General features: G+C 39.9%; 1 protein-coding gene across 1 annotated transcript; it reads right to left on the reverse strand.

The window, feature by feature from the left end:
• Positions 1-4,582: 4,582 nt before the first annotated feature.
• Positions 4,583-19,148, reverse strand: LOC121907619 (alpha-tectorin-like). Its single transcript, XM_042427277.1, has 16 exons — positions 19,140-19,148; positions 18,897-18,977; positions 18,444-18,540; positions 17,826-17,949; positions 17,390-17,624; positions 14,753-14,909; positions 13,597-13,684; positions 13,401-13,463; positions 12,857-13,059; positions 12,305-12,436; positions 10,797-10,984; positions 10,272-10,420; positions 9,448-9,693; positions 6,762-6,927; positions 6,361-6,453; positions 4,583-6,255 (listed from the first exon to the last, which is right to left on the reverse strand). The coding sequence occupies exons 1-15, from the start codon at positions 19,146-19,148 to the stop codon at positions 6,361-6,363; spliced, it is 2,031 nt and encodes a 676-aa protein (XP_042283211.1). The 3' UTR covers positions 4,583-6,255.
• Positions 19,149-19,506: the final 358 nt, after the last annotated feature.

Here is a 19,506-nt window from a genome sequence, read left to right on the forward strand (position 1 = left end):
TATGGAGTAAGATTAAAAGAATCAAAAATTCTGATAAAATCAGAAGTGAACAAAGAGGAAAATGGACAACACACATGGAAAGGACAAGAAATAATTAAAGCTGCAAGCAGCATTGAACGGGCTCTCACGCCTCCGCGAATGTCAGGCCGCAACGCAATCGAAGGGCTTCTGTCACGGGCATGTAGATGTCTTCAGACCTGGGCTGTTTTCAGACAGTGCAAGAAGGAGATAAACATCACTTCCTTCCACTATTTTGCCTGCTGCTGGGGCTACTTTGCTGAAATTTCGTAGGGGGCGCTACTCAGCCAGATTGTATCACTGATGGAATATTGTCATGTAGATGTGTTCATTTAAGTTTGGTGCAGACTGGAACATTTACAATAAAGTTATAGCAACTTCCTCTATCATGGCGAAAAATCAAATCTCAACAGTGTGAGACATGTCTGTCTTGCTCACACCTGTGTCATCAAAGTTATGCAGGTTTTGGGCCCATTCATTTGAATTTCAATTAGTAAATTGAAAACTCTTGATGAGTTTGTGCGTAAAACAAATTAATTTCCTAATTTTCATCAACTCTATTTTTTGAAAAGGAAAGAATTTTAACCCACATGACCTGGTGAAAGTTTGATTGAAATGTGTACTGTCAGGTGTGTAGAGACAATAAGTAACTGCAGCTGGACACAGAAAAATACTCATATATTTGAATGGAGAGTGTGAGCGAACCGCTAGGTGCTCGGGCCCTAATAAAGGAAAAACTGCAGTAGAGAGCTACAAATTTTAGTTCTGATAGTATTTTTCTACAGCACTTTATAACTAAACTGTCACCCTCACTTATTTTTCACTTCCCCTCATAGGTCATCCCCACTACTGAATTATAAATATAAGACCTATAATTATTGTAAAATAAATGATAACACCAAACTTCATACAAAGTTTGTATATAATGTACTGTATGTATATAGGCCTTTCTGCTTTATCCTGCAAAAATGAGCTGCATTCAACCCCCACACCAGTGGCGGCTGGTGACTCAAAAAATTGGGGAGGACAGGAGGAAAACCAACATGGAATCTTACAACAAACCGCATCAAACTATATCATTGTCCCCAACCTGATGAAATCGGGGAGGGGTGGGGGGCAATTTTATATGCCAATAAAACAATTTGCTTTTAAAAACAAAAACCCCTGAGTGGTGTAAAGGCTGTGTCTTTAAAGACATTTAGCATATACATATTGTGTCTAAACAAAGAAGAGCTCATTTTAGCCGTGGAGTGGTTCAGATGTGTGATTTTACCAACAAAGTGAAATTCAGATTTATAGTATTGTTCTATTGTGACAAAAGATTTATGTTCTCATCAAAAACAGACAAGATATCACATGATTTACATGTGTTTCCTATGTATTTTCTTAGTATACAGAAATATATAAAGTACCACAAAGCTTATAATGTGATACAGGAACAGATCAGTGCTGAATTCTAGAAAGACTGAACACTAAAAACATTCACAGATCTAAGTAGGTTCACATCAGAAAGTATGAATGCATGTACCAAATACATGACTTACACACTCTTATCTATGTGCATGACATACAAAATATAGTCTACCAAGGTGACATGTTAACACTAGGGGTGCAATGAATCACAAAACTCACGGTTTGGATCGTATCACAGATTTCAGTCAAAAAAGATTTCACAAGAAGTGTACTCTAAAATCCTCCTCTCTCCGCTCCTGGTGATGTCACTCCCTCAGTGCCGTGAAACATTCCGCAATACACACTCATTATAAAATCACAGGAGGAACAAGAAAAGACTTTAAAACTCACACTCTAATATCTCAAAAACAGTAAAAGATAGAAAACACATGTAAATTCAAGATTTGTAGGTCAAAGTCTCGTGACACATTGAAAGTTCAAATGAAGTTTGTATCTAAAACTATGTGGAAGCAGTAAATGTTCAAAAAGGTGTGGGTTCGCTCACACTCTCCATTCAAGTGTACGAGTATTTTTCTGTGTCCAGCTGCAGTTACTTATTGTTTCTACACACCTGACAGTACACATTTCAATCAAACTTTGACCAGGTCATGTGGGTTAAAATTATTTCCTTTTCTAAAAATAGACTTGATGAAAATTAGGAAATTAATTTGTTTTACACACAAACTCATAAAGAGTTTTCAATTTACTAATTGAAATTCAAGTGAATGGGCCCAAAGCTTGATGCCACAGGTGTGCGCAAGGTAGACATGTCTCACCCTGCAGAAAATTCTCACACTGTTGAGATTTGATTCGCCATGATAGAGGAAGTTGCTATAACTTTATTGTAAATGTTCCAGTCTGCACCATACTTTACATGTTTGATAAGACTGCCGGCCTGAACACGTCTACATGAAAATATTCCATCAGTGATGCAAACTGGCTGAATAGCACCCCCCATGAAATTTCAGCAAGGTAGCCCCAGCAGCAGGCAAAATAGTGGACAAAGGAGGTGACGTTTATCTCCTTCTTGCACTGTCTGAAAACAGCCATGTCTGAAGACATCTACATGCCCGTGACAGAAGCCCTTCGATTGCGTTGCGGCCTGACATTCGCGGAGGCGTGAGAGCCCGTTCAATGCTGCTTGCAGCTTTAATTATTTCTTGTTCTTTCCATGTGTGTTGTCCATTTTCCTCTTTGTTCACTTCTGATTTTATCAGAATTTTTGATTCTTTTAATCTTACTCCATACATCAAGCAACCCAGCCATTGCAAAGGCCATACACTTGACTTTGTACTTGTGGTTTCTGTGTTGAAGACATGATTTTTATTTTTTATTTTGCCGTCTCTGATCATGTCAGTGCCCTTCCAGGTTCCATTCACATCTCCTGCTCTAAAACTCCCCCACTTTGATTCACTCCTGCCCCCTAAATTCTGTCACAGTTCCTTATTTCTGGTAAGTTTTTACTACCTCAAACACAATACCTAGTCACCATAAATATGAGGGTCTCGACAAAGAGGAGCTTGTCAGTGTTTTTAATCTTATGTGAATATTAGTCGCACACCAAGCTGTCCAGCTGAATCCTCCACAGGAAGGAGTGGAGAATGTCTTCATTACTTTCACAATAATATAACAGAGACCCGGAGCACAGTGGTGCACTTTCTAAATCATCCACCCGTCCTTCTGACTGCATTCCCATTGTATTCTGAAAAGCAGTATTTCAGACGGTTGGTCCAGATATTTGAACCATTATGAACTGCTTTCAGTCTACTGGCATATCACTTCAGATTTTAAACATGTCACTGTTAATCCCTTTCAAAGAAGCCATCTTTGGATTCCTCTGTTAAAGCCATTTTAGACCCATTTCTAAGTTACCATTTTTAAAAAAATGACTCTGCATAATTTTTAATTAATGATTTTTAATTAATATTTTTTCTGTTATGAACACTTTTTTTTTAAAGCTTTCACACTGTGTTTCTCTTTCTGCACAGCACTGAGACTGCTCTGCATAAGCTTCAGCCATCTGAAAAACTATGTTGGCGTTAGTGATGTGGCTCAGGATTGGTTCATCTCTTATCTGTCCAACAGGTCCTTCTGTTATGCTTGGAGATGCCTTCTCCTCTCAAGCCCTTCTCATTTGTGGGGTCCCCAAAGGATAGATTCTGGATCCCCTTTCATTTACCATCTACATGCTACCCCTGGGCCACAACATAATATGTATTAATGATGTATGTCCTGAGAAAACCTGGAACACAGATTTTGCTGCTGAAATTAAGCATTTTCTGCAGTTTGAAATAATGATAATCACTTCTCTCACACCAGTACAAGTATCATGAAGAGTTGGGTCTGGGTGCCTTATCTAACAATGTTAAAAAAGAGGCCTGAAACCTATATGTAATTTCTTATTTAAAGTTGTCTTTTCATTTTCAGATGCCAAAAGTGGAACAATCCTGCTGAGACATTTAACCAAAAGTTCCCCTCATTTTCAGATCTGGAAAAGGTCACACATGCTCGTATATCTTTCAGACTCGACTGCTCCACCAAACTTTATTTTGGTCTAAGCGGGCCAGGCATCCAAAGACAACAGCTGATACAAACAGTCTTTTAACACATTCTAAGAGAAGTGACTACACCAGTCATCCTTTAGAATTTTAAGATTTGATTTTAAGATTTTACTGCTTGTTTTTAAAACCATGCATGATCAGATTCATATATCTATGACCATCTCCCTCCGTATGAACCTGTTTGCTGCTTGAGATCCTCCAGCAGGGCCGTAGGAATGGTTCCAAAATCTCGCCTTGACACTAAGGGTGATCGGTCCTTTGTTATCCAGGAACTGTGGAGCTCCCTGCCTGAAGGTCTCTGACAGGCAAACTCAGCATCTGCTTCTAAATTTCTTCTTAAAACCTGTTTTTATCTCATGTCTGTGTCTGAACTGATGGTAATTTGTGTAACTGTTTTAATTATGTTATGTTGACTTCTTTGTTTTGGATTTTATTGAGTTTTTTAAATTCCTGTTTTTGGTGTTTGGTAGTACTTTGTAACTTTGACTGTTTTGAAAGGTGCCATATAAATAAAGCTTTATTTTAAAGAAACAGCTTCCAGCGGCACTCATCAAATATGAGTCCAAGTGATCGCAGTTAAAGAAAAATTTAACTGAAGATTATGGACAGCACACAGTGAAGACTTTACACTTTACAGAAATCCATAAAAACACACAAACTCATGTTTTTCTTTTACCCACATCCCCTTTATTCATTTATTTTCATTTATTTGGTCTTTGATGCTTAAACAAAAATATAATAAAGATGAAACAGCACCACAGCAGGTCTCAGTGTCATTAAAGCCACATGTTTGGTTCAGTTGAAGTCACAGTTAACATTTCACTTGAATCTACTGATAATCAGCATGTTGATGGACTTTCCCTCAGACTGAACATTAAAACCTTTTTGTGGCAAACCTTCTCTCAGGGCTCAAGAGTGACTTTCCTCCATTAATGAGACTGAACTGAGCATGATCTGATATTCTGTTACAGGCACAAGCTGATGATGGTCTCCAGGCTGCTGTTCACCACAAACAAGCCAGAGTAAATACAAAAGAAATAGAAAAGAGGAAGGTTATACTATGGTATGCATGACTGTCTCTTATCTAACCAGTGCCATCAGGATGGAATAAATGTCCTCCACTTCTCTGAAAAACTTTACTGACACTTCAGAGCACAACATCTCCATGAGCTTTGGATCCACTGTGTCTTCCAGGTCAACTCTATTCAGGTTTGAGTTTTTCAGGTTTTCCAGATAATCAATAAACCTGCTTTTTGGACCAGGACGCTGGTGTCCTATTCTTCACTTCTGATACAACATCTGACAGCCTTCAGTGCTCAGACTTTTTGGATGATACACATTCTTTTTGGTGGAAAAACTCCATTAGATAGTTTTCATTAATTTAATACAGAAACCACAATAAATGGAAAGTAAGGCGTAGTGAATTAAACCCTTTAAAACCCTTCATTCATCATTGTTTTAGTCAGTGCACACAAGAAAGAAAACATTCACTTTGGTCACCGTAAATCCTTCCATGTCTACATCCCTGAGTTACTTTGTATCAATCATCAGTTGTTTTTCATTATTTGAGAGTAAATTGAAGTTCTTGTTATTGAGTGTAGATGTACTAAGGATGTAATAATTTGGTTATAATATGTTTCCCTTCACCGTAACAATAAGTAGATTATTTAAAAAATGCTTAACTGCAGAAAAGTTGCTCCTATGTTTTGGGTCTGATTAATCACAGAACAGTGAGATCCTGTATGAAGGAGGTGCAGTCTGTGTGATATGAAGACATGAACCTGATTCAGATCAACTGTTCTGTTGCTGCCTGTTTGGTCTTTTTAAAGTGTAAATCACCGAGGAAGGCACAGAAAAATGTTCTGCAGAGACGTTCCATCATAGATTTACTCAGGTTTGTTACTGACACATGATCCACGCTAACATGCTCAGAGCTGATGGGGGCTGAATGTCCTCATTCACACAGTTCATGTGAGCTGCAGATTGTTTCCTGCTGGACCGAATCAACTCTTAACTTTAAACTGGACTGAATTGGCCAATCAAAGCAGGAGGAGGATCAGGAGTGTTTAGTTATCACAGCTTTGTGCTAGCGTGGCTTCATTAGCAATAACAACTGAGCTAATCTTTTCAGGAAACGTGGCTCTTGATCAGGATGAAGCAAAAGTCTGGAATCATGCTGAAGGTCGACAGTCTGTAGGTCCGTCCGAGTTGCCATGGAAACAACCTGAGAAGACAACCAGAGGATTAGTTATTAGTCTCTGCTGTGTGATGCTGATGTCTTTTCTCCCAAACCGCAGTGCAATGACATAAATCAGCATTTAGCTTTTACCTAATTAGTCCAGGCCATGGTGATGAAGGCTGGGTTTACATCCTCATATGTAGTCCTGGCAGATCTGCGTCTTCTCTTACTTCCGCTGCAGCTCTGAGACAAAATTCAAGACAAAGACACAGATGAAGATTTAGATTTCAGTCAGTCCTACACTGATATTAGTTGACTGGAGCTTCTGATAGAAAGAAAACATATATGACATACTGAAAATAATAATAAAATATAAATACTTTAGTTGAAGTCAGTCAAAATGTACTGTGATATGTAACCATTGAAATCGAACATGGTATTGATCATCTGAGATGTGATCGACCCATCATGAGAACATGTATTTAATGAAGTGTGTTCAGACGGCAGCTGTTCTGCATGTATCTGTGAGTAGATTTGTGAAGCAGGCGTACCGGGGCGCAGGTGCTGTTCTTCTTCTTCACACACAGGTTGAGTTTGCAGTGCAGGTAGACGTCACCAGACTTCCCAGAGAACTGGAACATGTTGAAGGAGAAGTAGTTGGATGTTCCCAGTCCGTTAGCCTGCACCTTCACCGTCTGGTCAGCAGGGTTCGAACAGCTGCTCAGAAACAAGAAAACACACCAGATGTTAGAAGCTGCATCAGCATCCCCAGAATCACAGATTCCTCTGAACGTCTCGTCTACGTTTGACTCAGTCTGAACTCACTGCGAGTCTCTCTGCTGGGAGTTTATGACAGTTTCCATTTTATGGACTCTGACTCTGATTCTGCTTCTTGATTCTGGTTCTTATTATTCTTTGTTTTTGCACATTAAAAAGCACAACTAAAAAAAGCACACTCAGACCTATATAGGATGAAAAGGCTAATGAGAAAGAAAGAAAAATAAAGAGGCAAAAAATGTTATATGTTATATTTTAAAGCCAATTCCGGTTATGAACCTTAGGTCGGAATGATAGACTGCATCGAGACGTTTAAGAGTAGAATCAGGAGAGTGCTTATAAATAACACCACCATAGTCCATAGAGTTTGCTTTCTATAATTCTGCGTATGACATGCAGACTTATTTCTATAAAAGAATGTCAGTTTGCTTTTCGAGATTTAGTCATTTCATCAATACGTTTTTTGAAGTATAGCTCATCATCTATCCAGAAACCAAGGTATTTATAAGAGGATACTCTTTCAATCGGTGTCCCATTAAAAGTAGTAATACTTACTTCCATGGTACTGTCAGTTTTCTAGAAAACAGCATACATTTTGTTTATCTGAGTTTAATAGTAATTTAACATCAATCAATGTTTGCTGTACTGCACAGAAATCAGTATGCAAGTTTTGAGCAATCTGGGTAACAGAAAGCGCTATTCTATAGGTAATAGCGTCATCTGTGTACAGATGAATTGACTTTTTTGTCACTTTTTCACCTAATTCATTTATAAAAATAGTGAATAAAAGTGGGTCTAAAATGGAACCCTGTGGCACACTATTGTTTACACTCCTAAAGCTTGACATATAGCCATAAACCACAACAGCTTGAATTATACCTCTGAGACAATTTGCAAACCAAGAACAAGATTTTTCATCAAATCCAATAGATTTCAAGTGTTTCAAAAGAATTTGATGGTTGACAGTATCGAAAGCCTTAGATAAACCAATAAAAAGGGCGACACAATCCTGCCTGTTATCTAATGCATTAGCAACATCATTCAAGACTATTAATGCTGCCATCACATTACTATGACCAGCTCTAAATCCTGATTGATAAGATTTAAAAACATTTATCATTTATTTGTTGATCTAACAATGTTCTCACCTGATCATTTACCACTTTCTCTAACACATAAGCTATACATGATAGTTTAGAAATTGGTCGATGATTATGTAGCTCATTGGACTGAGCCCCTTTATGTAAAGGTAGAATGTAGGCTGTCTTCCAAATGTCAGGGATGCTTCCTGTTACCAAAGTCAGATTAAAAATATAAGTTAAGCATTCAACTAAAAATTGAGCTGCTAATACTAAAAACCTTGGCTCTGAATGATCATAAATATTTTGGATTGATAGAACAAAGAGCATTAAACACTTCAAGATTCGCAAAAGGCTCCAATGAAAAGGTCTGAGTGCCCAAAGTGTTTGTCCAGTAATGTGCACTATGATCAGAGGTGGAGGGAGGAAATCCAGCAGTTTCAGATAAATAACCTGATGCAATAAAATGAACTATTTCACAGGATGAAGTAGGACTATGGGAAAATAATTTGACCTTTTTCCAAAAAATTGCTGGGTTTCCTTTACTCTCAGATAGTGCAGAGACATAAAATGAAGATTTAGCATTTTGAATAACAGTGAAACACCTATTACGTTGTTGACAAAAATATTGCCAATCAGAGGATGATTTAGTTGTTCGCGCTTTGTGCCAGGGAGCATCCCTTTCATGTAACATTTCAGCTATTTACCAAATGAAACCAAGGATTGTTCCTGTTTTTGACTATGAATTTCGTAAAAGGCGAATGCTTGTCTGCAATGGAATTAAATGTTTTTATTAAATAATCCAACGCCAAGTGTGGATCAGGAATTGCCATGGTAAACCCAATATCACTTTAGTACAAATCAAACAAAAATGCTTGCTCAGAAAAGTGTTTAAAATTCCTTTTGACAGTGATATTTCGTTTGAATCTTTGTTATTTCGTGTCATGGATGCATGCTGTTTGGCAGTGGTCACTGAAGCCGAGAGGAAAAACACCACTAGATTTATAATGTTGAGGTCAAAATAATATCTTCGAGTGTGGCCTTTTCTGCACTTTTTGGATCTGGATAAGTAGGTGAAGAAATAGGCTGTGTGAGATTGAATCCATTGCAGAGATTTTTTAGATTATCAGAAGCATTAGTTAACCAGTTATTGTTTATATCACCCAGGATAAGAAGTTCTGAATTTTTATAGCTGGATATCAAATCAAATAAAGTCGAGGTAAGTGTGGTAGGACCAGACTTTGCTTTCAGTAGTCGATAAGTCGAATCAGAAAGCAGGATTCTTAATGAATCTTCACTTCTTATTCGTATAGAACTGACTGAGAAATGTCAAAGCAGCAGTGAAAAGCCGCAGACTGGCTTCCACCTCTGTGTCTCTCACCCCCCAATGATCAGGTCATATCTCAGAATCTCACTGGGTGACGGCTCGTTGGTCGCCCAGCAGGAGTCGGTCACCACAGCGACGAGTTTGTCATCTAGCCCGTCCGTCTTCAGCTCCACCCAGATGGTCTGCTCCAGTTGGATTTCTGTGCTGGACTCCACAGCTTGAGTGCGGTCGGCATCGGTGTAGGCCTTCATGGTCAGAGTGTAATTCCAAGCTCCAGATACAATCTGCTGGATCACAGAGCTGCAGAGCACACACACACACACACACACATTTATTATCTGATTAATTCTCTGTATGCAGACATCAGCTGATCTACACAGGTACATGCTAAAGATGATGTGTCACCAGTAAAACCACAGCAGTGCATATACACAGTAGTTCAACAGCTCCAACAATGAATCATCTACTGTCCAACACACAGGAAGAACCACAAAACACACACTTTAGCACAGGCCTCGAACAAGCTTCAGTCCAGTGAAACTCAACCTTCCCATTTTAAATTCAGTTGTAACTCCTTTGCTTTACATTCAGCAGGAAATATGAATCCTTGATTTTTCAGCTGAGAGTCACTTAAACTGTCCACATGAACATGAGTGAATGGTGAATGGATTAAGTCATATTAAGAGGGAAGACAGCGAAATTTGATCCCAAACATTCATGATTCAGTGTTTCATAACTTCAGAGTTAAAAAAATAAATCTGTTTCAACCAGCACAGGTTTTAAAGTAACTTTACTTTTTCACTTTATTTAAATGTGAGAATAAACTGTCAGCTGTGACTTCAGAGGTGAATCAGGGTCAAACCTGTTGAACCACTCACCTGTCTTTGATTTTGAAGGCCACAGTCCTGGTGTCTGGCTGGTTGTAGAAGCAGGAGAAGTCGATGTTCACTTGGTCATGACGAGTGATGGGGCCAGAGCTGTTCCGAGTCATGATGGCGTTCTTGTACATGATTTTGCTGCTGTCGGCCTGCAGGGTCACAGGGATTCAGACAGTGTTACTGCAGGTGAGGTTTCAGGTGAAGGAAACCACACATTCATGTTTGGATTTCACCTGTTGTTTTGTTTGTTCAGATCCCCATTAGTTATTGTATTGTACGGTACAGAAACTGTATTGTATATTGTAACATCTGACACTGTTGAGGTGTTGACTGGCTGTGTGTCAGAATAAGCTTCATAAATCCCCAGTATTTCAGGGAACAAAGGAGGTGGCGTGTCTTGACCACGCCCCTGCAGTTACACATGGATCACAAACACTACAAGTGTGAGGAAAAGCTCAGCTGAGAGGTAGAAGGGATCTGACTGGCTCTGACTGGAGAGTCAGTAAGTAGAGAAGAGAAGCCCACCTTGACCACCGTCCCACAGACGTTGCTGCTGTCGAAGCTGAAGGTCACCATGTGGGTCTTGCTGTCCCGCTGACCTCTGCAGTTTGGGTCATTGAGGTGTAAGACAGAGTAGTCGATGCTTTTTTCCTCCAGGAGACAACCAACCAGCTTAAGTGAAGCAGAGTTTTGGTTGCAGATGGTCGGCTCACCTGTACAGCAGGACAGACGAGGAGAATGAAACACACATACGTGCAACAGTGAGGGCTATTTTCATGGAGGCGCAACGACCAGCCCGACCAGTGCTCTGACAGTTTTGTATTTTCCTGATCTTAAAACTCACTTTGCCCGTCTGTGTGGCATTTTGGTGACCAGCACACAGTGCACAGGTGGGAGGTTCATTCAAATAAAGCAGTGCAAAGACAGTCGTTGTATTTTGGTTGAAATTTGGTCCTAGAAGTCACCCTGAAGACAGATGTCTCAGAACCATGTCTGTTTCTGGTGCAACGCCAATCTGCTGCTGCTTTGGTGATTTTATCAACAGGATTAAACTAAATACTTGCTGCAGATATGCTGTAACAACAGATTAATGCTTAAAATATAACTAATTTATTTCAATTAAACACTAACACTCCTCTGAGAAGTATTGCGTCAGAGCACAGTGCTGTTACACACTGGTTGGTTATAACTTGATATTCTGCTTTTTCATGAAGGAGAGGTTGGATTAGCAGCTCATCAGCCTCTTTTCCAACTTTATTTATCAGCAAAAGTAGTGTGTTGTGTAAAATTAATTACTGAACTATGTGACCATGTACGAGGTAAGATACACTGGAATTACTGCTGAAATTGTGTTGATCCGATATAATCATATAAACGACTTCACCAAATCAATTTCTTTATTTTTCATTATTATAGTAACTCATTGATGACAAAAACTACTCCATCTGTCTTTGGCTGCAGATTTGTGGTGATGTGTGTTCATGTCATGACGCTCTGAACCATCCAGACATTTCGTGAAGAAAAGCCTTCTGTGTGTTGAGCTGCTGTTATCACATTTAACTGTGATTGGCTCAGCTGTTTCAGAGCTATGAGAGCAGTGATGTGACTGGCTGAGAGAGTATTTAATAATCACCACACCTGCTGATCTCTATTCACCTTCATTCAGCCCTTTTGCACATTGTGCTGCTGCACATACATGAAGCAAAACAGCAGGTGCACATAGAGACGCCTACACTGTCCGTGTGCCTAAGACCTACCACCTTGCAGTTGTTGTTGTACTTGCGTGGTTAAAATAGCACATCACATTCCACTAATCAATACTTTTTTAATAAAATTAATAATCGATCCAGTGTGAGAAAGTGTCTGTGGTTGTTATGAACCAACAGAGAATGCTCACTTCATGTGACAGTATGTCAGATGCTGTATTTCCAGCTCACAAAATAAATTCATGTTTTCACATGTAAACTATGATATTTGATGTCATATTGTGTCATTTCACGTGTGAGACGGGTCTCCTTGTTCAGTCTTCATACCAAAAGTGTTTGTCGATCTGTACTTGGAGCCAAAAATGGCCCGACAGTAGCAGCTGGTTCCACCACTGATGTCCTCAGCACAGAACTCATGAGCACTGCAGAACTTGTCCTGACAGAAGGCCTGGGGGGAGGCTGAAAGATCAAACAAAGATCAATACTTACTAGAGTCAGTCAGTAAGATAAACAGGAACAACAGCTGATCGGATCCTGACTCCTTGTGAGCAGTTTAGTAACAGCGTGCATGAGATTATCACACAGCTCAACCAAACTTTGTTCTTTATTCAGTCAAATATGAAGAACACTTTGTCCCGTCTACATCTGGAACACTGTAGACAGAGAAGGTGGCCATTTCACTGTCCGCAGAAGATCTGATCTGATCACATGCACTGCACCTACTGCTTCTATTTTTCATATTTTACTGTAAATCTGAATGCAGGTCTTTACTTGTAGTAGAGTTCTTGATTCCTGTTCTGTCCTCACTGTTATCTGGGCTCATCTTGTCCTATCATGCCCTATAAAACATAACTGAATGACAGTAAAGGACGGTCTTACGGCAGCTGGCCTTTGACCTCCAGTCCTCCAGCGTGTCTTTGCTTTGCAGGCTGCAGGCTCTGGCGTAAGCCTCCAGGAACTGGCAGTTGAGACCGTCCACTGCTGGGTATTTGCACAGAGTGTTGGTGCAGGCGGTGATGAAGGGCTCGGGGTTGGTGTGGTTGTGGCAGAAGGTGAAGGGATCCTCCTTCAGGAGATTACAGCTGTCATGGGAGAGAGAACGATCAAGTCCAGTCAGACAGAAAGATAAGGTCAATGATTACTAACATGAAGAACAAGACAAAGGTTAGTGTTATTGGGTCTAATAACAGGACAGGTGTTGTGTAGACAGATTGACACAAAAACTCTGTTCCCCAAATAAAAAGGTGTATAATCTGAGTTCAGTTGTGTTTGGCTTCCAGCTTCATCCCTGCTCACATCAGACAACATGAAACATGAACAACATGTTCTTTTTCTCACAGATCAACGTATGATGAAGAGTAACTCTGGTTGTTTTATAGATCAAAGGAGAGTTTGATGTGTGTTCAGGTGTGTCTCTGCTCACCGTTCAGTCACTGTCTTGCAGTCGATCTGACTGTCAGCAGTGTCATTGTACTGTTTCTCACAGCTAGGGGGAGACAAACAGCAGAAGTCAGGAGTGTTACCCAGGCCTCACTCCTTCATATAAACACACACAGGCACTACTAGTATACATGCAGCCCAGTGATGAGGCAGCAGTCACAGCAGTGACGTGGTCTTACCTGCTTGAGCTGTACGCAGAGACCTTCATGTCACTCAAAGACCGGCTGGAGTCGCCACATAAACCCTGCAGGGTGTTTCCGCCTGGTACTGGACAGTTTGAGGAGAGAATGTGATTCAGATCAATAAATTGTCGGACTGGATGCACACGGCTGCTCACTAAAGGACAGCTGTCAACCACTGATTCATACAGTCACAGTATGATCACATCTGAACGTACAAACAGAGCAGAAAGCAGACCAGCAGCTCCCCGTCCTTCTTAACGCCAGCTGTCAAGTGTCTTCAGTCATAGACCCAACCTCAGCAGCATCGGGCCATATGCTAACAGATATGCTAATATTAACCAGCACACGTTTTCTATTAATCTCACCAAAACAAAAATCTCTTAAAATACAGACTCAGCATACAGTTTCACCTTCAGTCAACTGAAACGAAACAGGATCCTTTCATGGAATTTTGCAGATAATGAACTCAATAGTTTGCTGTACATGAACTGATGAAGCAAAATGAAATTCATCCTCAACAAAACCAAAATCACAAGAAACACATCAAGGCCTCAGTAACCAGCGTGCACATAAGGACCTCAGACCTCTCTGATAACTGTAATGTATGATTCTGTGCAGTAATCTCCTTTGATCTGAAAGTTGGGGCTTATTCCAGATTTCCTCTTTCCACTGTTCTTTATAAGTCTTTGAGAGCTGCTTTTAACCCCCCCTCCCATCCCACTGTGCAAAGAGATACAACATGTTGAAGACAGGATACAAGCTTAAAATGTGAACAGAGAAAAATGTAAGAAAATGTTAAATGATAAACAGAGTTAGTAAAGCACATAATATAAACACGCAATATAAATGTCATATAAACATACATATACAGCATATAAACATCTAAACATAATATAGACAACACATACTAAATTTACTTTGTGCAAAGAAACATGGGTTGTTCAAGTTGATGCCATGCATTCTGGGTTTACTGCACCATATGGCCAAATTCTTTTTTCTAAATCAATCAGCATCATCAGCGTATAGCAAAATAATGTTTCAGTTTGAAAAACAACATTTGTAAGATAGTTGTTCATTCTTCTCATATGGAGACAAACAGAGAAAAAACTGGCTGCCGCCTTCTTTTATCCATGTAGGACGTGTTTTTCTGTACCTGTCATGTGGATCTGTGCTGTGTAGCCATCAAAGAAGATAGAGGTGTTGTAGTTGGAGTGCACCAGCTTGGCTGTGACTCCAGTTTGGTCCTTAGAGAGCTGCACACCATGATGCTCCACAGGCGTGCTGCTGAGGCTCAGCTTTGTGTCGTTCAGCTGAATCACAGCAGAGGGACAAAGTGGAGGAAACACACCATCAAACATGACAGCAAGCAGTGATCAAAAGTAACAACCTACATTTGAATATAAATTACTTGTACTTTATTCGAGTATTTAAATTTTTTTTTACTTCTGTACAATTCAGAGGGAAATATTGTACTTTATACTCCACTACATTCATCTACAGCTTTAGTTGATTTTCAGATTAACACTTCACATGAAATAAGATGAGTCTGTTAATTTTGCTGTATTAGTTAAGATTAAAGCAGCGGTTCTGAACTTAACATGAAATCAGTGTGTAGTTGTGTCTTTTCATCGTGTTTTCAGATGTCTGTGAGTTGCTAGTTGCTCTAAACTTCAAATACATAAAACCCAAAGAGATGAAACTGCAATATTTCACAAAGAAACGAAAAGATGAGAGAAAAGTTCCTGAAAATGAATTTCAGTTTATGAAGCAGAATTTTAGTTTTCTTCTTTCCTACACAAACTATCATCTCACTGTTGCTCATATTTATCTTGTGACTCTTATAAACTCCTGAAGATCAAATAATGACAATAAATTGCTGTTTATGAACTGATTCATCAGTATTAATAATGCAATTTATCAAATGTATTTAATATATTCACAGCCCAATTTTTTTCTGCAAAACAAGTACTACTACCTTTAATACTTTAAGTAAATGTACCTGCTAATATTTCTGTACTTTTACTTAAGTAGGATTTTAAATGCAGGAATTTTACTTGTAATTAAGTATTTTTACATTGTGATATTTCTACTTTTACTTAAGTAAAGGACCTGAGTCCTTGTTCCATCACTGGTAACAAGGTAATTCAAGCACAGACTCTTAAAACAGCACCACAGGGTCCCTGAACACCTAGCACAGGTTAGCTTAGCTGCTAAGTTGACATAGCTAACAGTTAAACCTCTGCCAAAACATTCTCAACATGAATAAACAGCCAACTTTCCCACCATATATATGACCCTCTGCAATAACTCTACACATATGTCCACTTATTACACATTTTATGCTCGCTTATCCACAAAAATACACAAAATGACACATTGTTGACAGGTTTCTGTCCAGCCTTTCCTCTCAGCACTGCAGTACAACATGTGTGACAGATGTAAGGTTACACTCCCTGTTGTGGTCTAAGTAGGAAACACTGTCAACTCTCATGTGAACCCTTACACACCATCCAGGTCAAATCTGACCCGCTTTTACATTTGAGTGCAGTAATAACACCCTAAACACTTTTCTTTCAGCCAGATATTTTATGACTTTTCTCAAAGTGAGAATATATAAAAATGATCAAATTTCACAACTTTTCTATTTTTGTGCAGCTGATACTCATTTTTATACAAACTGTAGAGAGTGTTCTGCGTTCAATTTGACCCTTATTTATTCAAAAATCAATTTTTAAATATGTTCTTCACATTCAATAACATTCATTGAAATTATGCTGGCTGTTATGTTCTCCGGTTTCAGGTAACATAGGACCTTAATAATATATTGTGCTTGTGAATGTTTTTGCTACATAACAAATAGAGTAAAACTTAAAGTATACACTCTTTCTGCAAGCTTCATTCAGGATTAAAAGTAAAGTCAGTGATTCTAATCCAATACACTTTTTGTCAAATTCAGCAAATATCTCCTCAAGGTCCGCTAACTGTCCATTCTGTGTGTGGACTGAAAAACATGGTGTCCATACACAGCCCTGGCTCTGTAAATGGGCATGTAAACACAGTGGCTTGGAGCGAACAACACAACACTACTCTGGCCAATCAGCAGCAGGGGGTGTTCATGCTTATGCACAGGACAGGGGGAAGTCATCACAGCAGCTGTCTGTATGAGGATGTGACAGTCTCCTATCTCCAGCACCCATTGCATGGTGGGGGAGGGCCGGTGAACTGGAGAGAGAGGCCGTGGCCAATTTACATAGAAAGTGTTTTCTCACAGAACAGATATGCTTCCATTTTATTAAATGTATCAATCCACACTGAATCTCAGACAGTCTTATGGAACTCGCACAAATATCCTGCCATATATATGTTTTCAACTTATTAACCGTATCATGGAAACTGGAGCACAGTGAATATTTGTGAACTAAACCACAACGTCAAACAATAAGCGTTTGAGTAAACAGGACTTTTTTACCTCAGAACATTAACACAGTGTCTGCATATACCATGGTGTTACTTTGGAATAAAATGAAATAAATAATATGTTGGGGGGTGCCTCTTTTTATGAACTTCTTGTCTTGGCTTGAAAGGATGCAGACGAAACAAAAAGATCAAATGATGACTGCTTTTGGTACATTAATGGAAAGCAGCAGCACAAAAATAGAAACTTCAACCCACAGTAACAGCTGAATGTTCTGAACACTGACGAGATCCAACAACCAGGAGGATGTGAGGAGGACTCTGGATCAAAGTCCGTCACTCGCTCCAAGTGAAACTGTGGCTGTAGATAACTTACCTGAACCCTCCCACCTTGTCCCAGGTGAAAGTTAACGCCTGGGTCATCCAGATGTAGGATCACATGGTCCAAAAAACTAACATCTTTACGACGGCGGTCCTGGAAGACGGCCTGCAGGTGGACGCCTGATTCTGACATCAGAGTGTACGCACAGCGATCCGGGACAGAGACAACTTGACCGCCGAGATCGATGACAGTGGAGCCGGTTACAGTGCACGTGGCATCCAAGACACATCTGACAGAGGTTTGGGACAAGTAGCATCATCAGCATGATGAGACATTTGGAAATGACTGAGGAACAGCAACAGTGACATGAAAAGATGCTACTGATGTATGGGATGGAAACTACTCACTGACACTGAGCTATGACAAAGAACTAAATGATGACAGAACAGAAAACTGCATTCTGTTAGACATATGAATCAAATATATTTACTGGCCGTCGCCCTGGCAGATCTCTCCGGAGCCACAAGGAGTGGTGTTGAGGACTGCTGAAGCACTACAGGTTACAGGGGAGTCTTCTGATTCACATTTTCCCGTTTTTGGTAGAAGTAGAGCACCTGTAAAAAACTCAGATTGCTGAATCGTGTACAAACTCTAACAGTAACTTTATAATGATGTTTGGCTTCGAGGACCCCTGAGGGCCCATTTAAATAGTCAGTTCATCCACATTACAAAGCAACTGATTTTATCATATCTGTCCAGCCGTCTGAGATTTCTGCCTCCACTCTGATACAATGGAGGTGAATGGAGTTCAGTTTGTGGTTTGTAGTTGAACTGGAACTACTCCAGTGTGTTGTGTGGATGGACCCTGTTTGTGGAAAGAGACGTTGCTGTTGAATGTTTTAAATGTCTTATAATGCTGTCAGCATCACAAACTGAATGATCTGCACTGTGTTCGGTGGAGGCAGAAATCTCAGACAGAGAGCTCAATACCTGGACAAATAAAACCAAAACTATCTGACTGGTCAGATTCCACCAGAGGGAAGAGATGAAATACGACTGTTTGTAATTTGGGTGAATTGGTCCTTTAATAATTATTTGCTCTGCTAACCTGAGTGTCTGCATCCACTTATGTCCGTGTAGTTTGTGAGACCTGGGATCATTTTCCAGTCATCCACTTTAACATCATCGACCTGCACAATGGCCTCCTACAAAGAAGCGACATCACAGAGGTTACTGTCACACACTGACAGGACAGAAGCACAACACGTGAAGATATGAACAAAACTTTGTGGACAAACTGAACTAAAACTGTCTCGTCCAAATAAAGCAACATGTCTGTGAAGTGTTCAGAGCTTTCATGGTTTTGTTAACATCCTGGATACTTTCTTATTTTTCTTAAAAGTCTTTAAACATAAACCAGCCTCTCCAAAAGCATCAAAACTCCATCTGAATCACTTCCAGTCAACTGCTGGAAATGTGTGTGAGTGTGTGTGTGTGTGTGTGTGTGTGTGTGTGTGTGTGTGTGTTAACTTGTCCCCAAACATATCAAACATATACCTACCACAGGACTGGATGACCAGGCTGAATACAATCTTGCAGATAAAGCTCCTTGTTCACCAAACTGTGCGAAGTAGAATACACCCTGCAAACATAAAACAGGAGATTCAGACACTGTTAGGAAATAACATCTTAAATCTTTAAGAAAAGGCTTTGACTGATTTGTTATAAGAGATATACAGATGGACACTGATGAAACTGAACAACACTCACCGCCCGGCTATTTCCATTCTCTGTAATCACGTACACGTAGCATGTTGATGAACCTGTGAGTTGAGGCAGACCTCTATGATAATAGGATCCTGGTCTATATGTCCTTTGGGTTGTACCCAGATAACCTCTGGTGACTGCTCCCTTAGGTATCAGAATACAGTCGTTTTTGCTTCCAGGCCTGTACGGGCCTTTGAAACAAAATGCGACGTTGCTGTCCGTCAAGTTCACCTGTTAACATCAGAGATACACAACAAATAAATCAACAACACTGATGAAGGTGAATGTGTTCTGTTCTTCTTTCTCTCTCTGGATGTCTCTCTGACGTGGGCTCGAATCCCAGCGGGGACACGGACAGTCTGACACACACCAGAGGCCTGAACCATGAAGCAGGTTCAGCTTAG

Source organism: Thunnus maccoyii, chromosome 11 (genome assembly GCF_910596095.1).
Source record: "Thunnus maccoyii chromosome 11, fThuMac1.1, whole genome shotgun sequence".
NCBI lineage: Eukaryota > Metazoa > Chordata > Actinopteri > Scombriformes > Scombridae > Thunnus > Thunnus maccoyii.

What these genes read in the sequence shown, in the direction of transcription:
- LOC121907619 (XM_042427277.1), bottom strand. An exon ending in TGCAAGACAGTGACTGAACG is followed by an intron (nt 13,060 to 13,400) that starts GTGAGCAGAGAC and finishes CTCCCATGACAG; the next exon opens with CTGTAATCTCCTGAAGGAGG. An exon ending in AGAACAGCACCTGCGCCCCG is followed by an intron (nt 6,454 to 6,761) that starts GTACGCCTGCTT and finishes ATTTTGTCTCAG; the next exon opens with AGCTGCAGCGGAAGTAAGAG.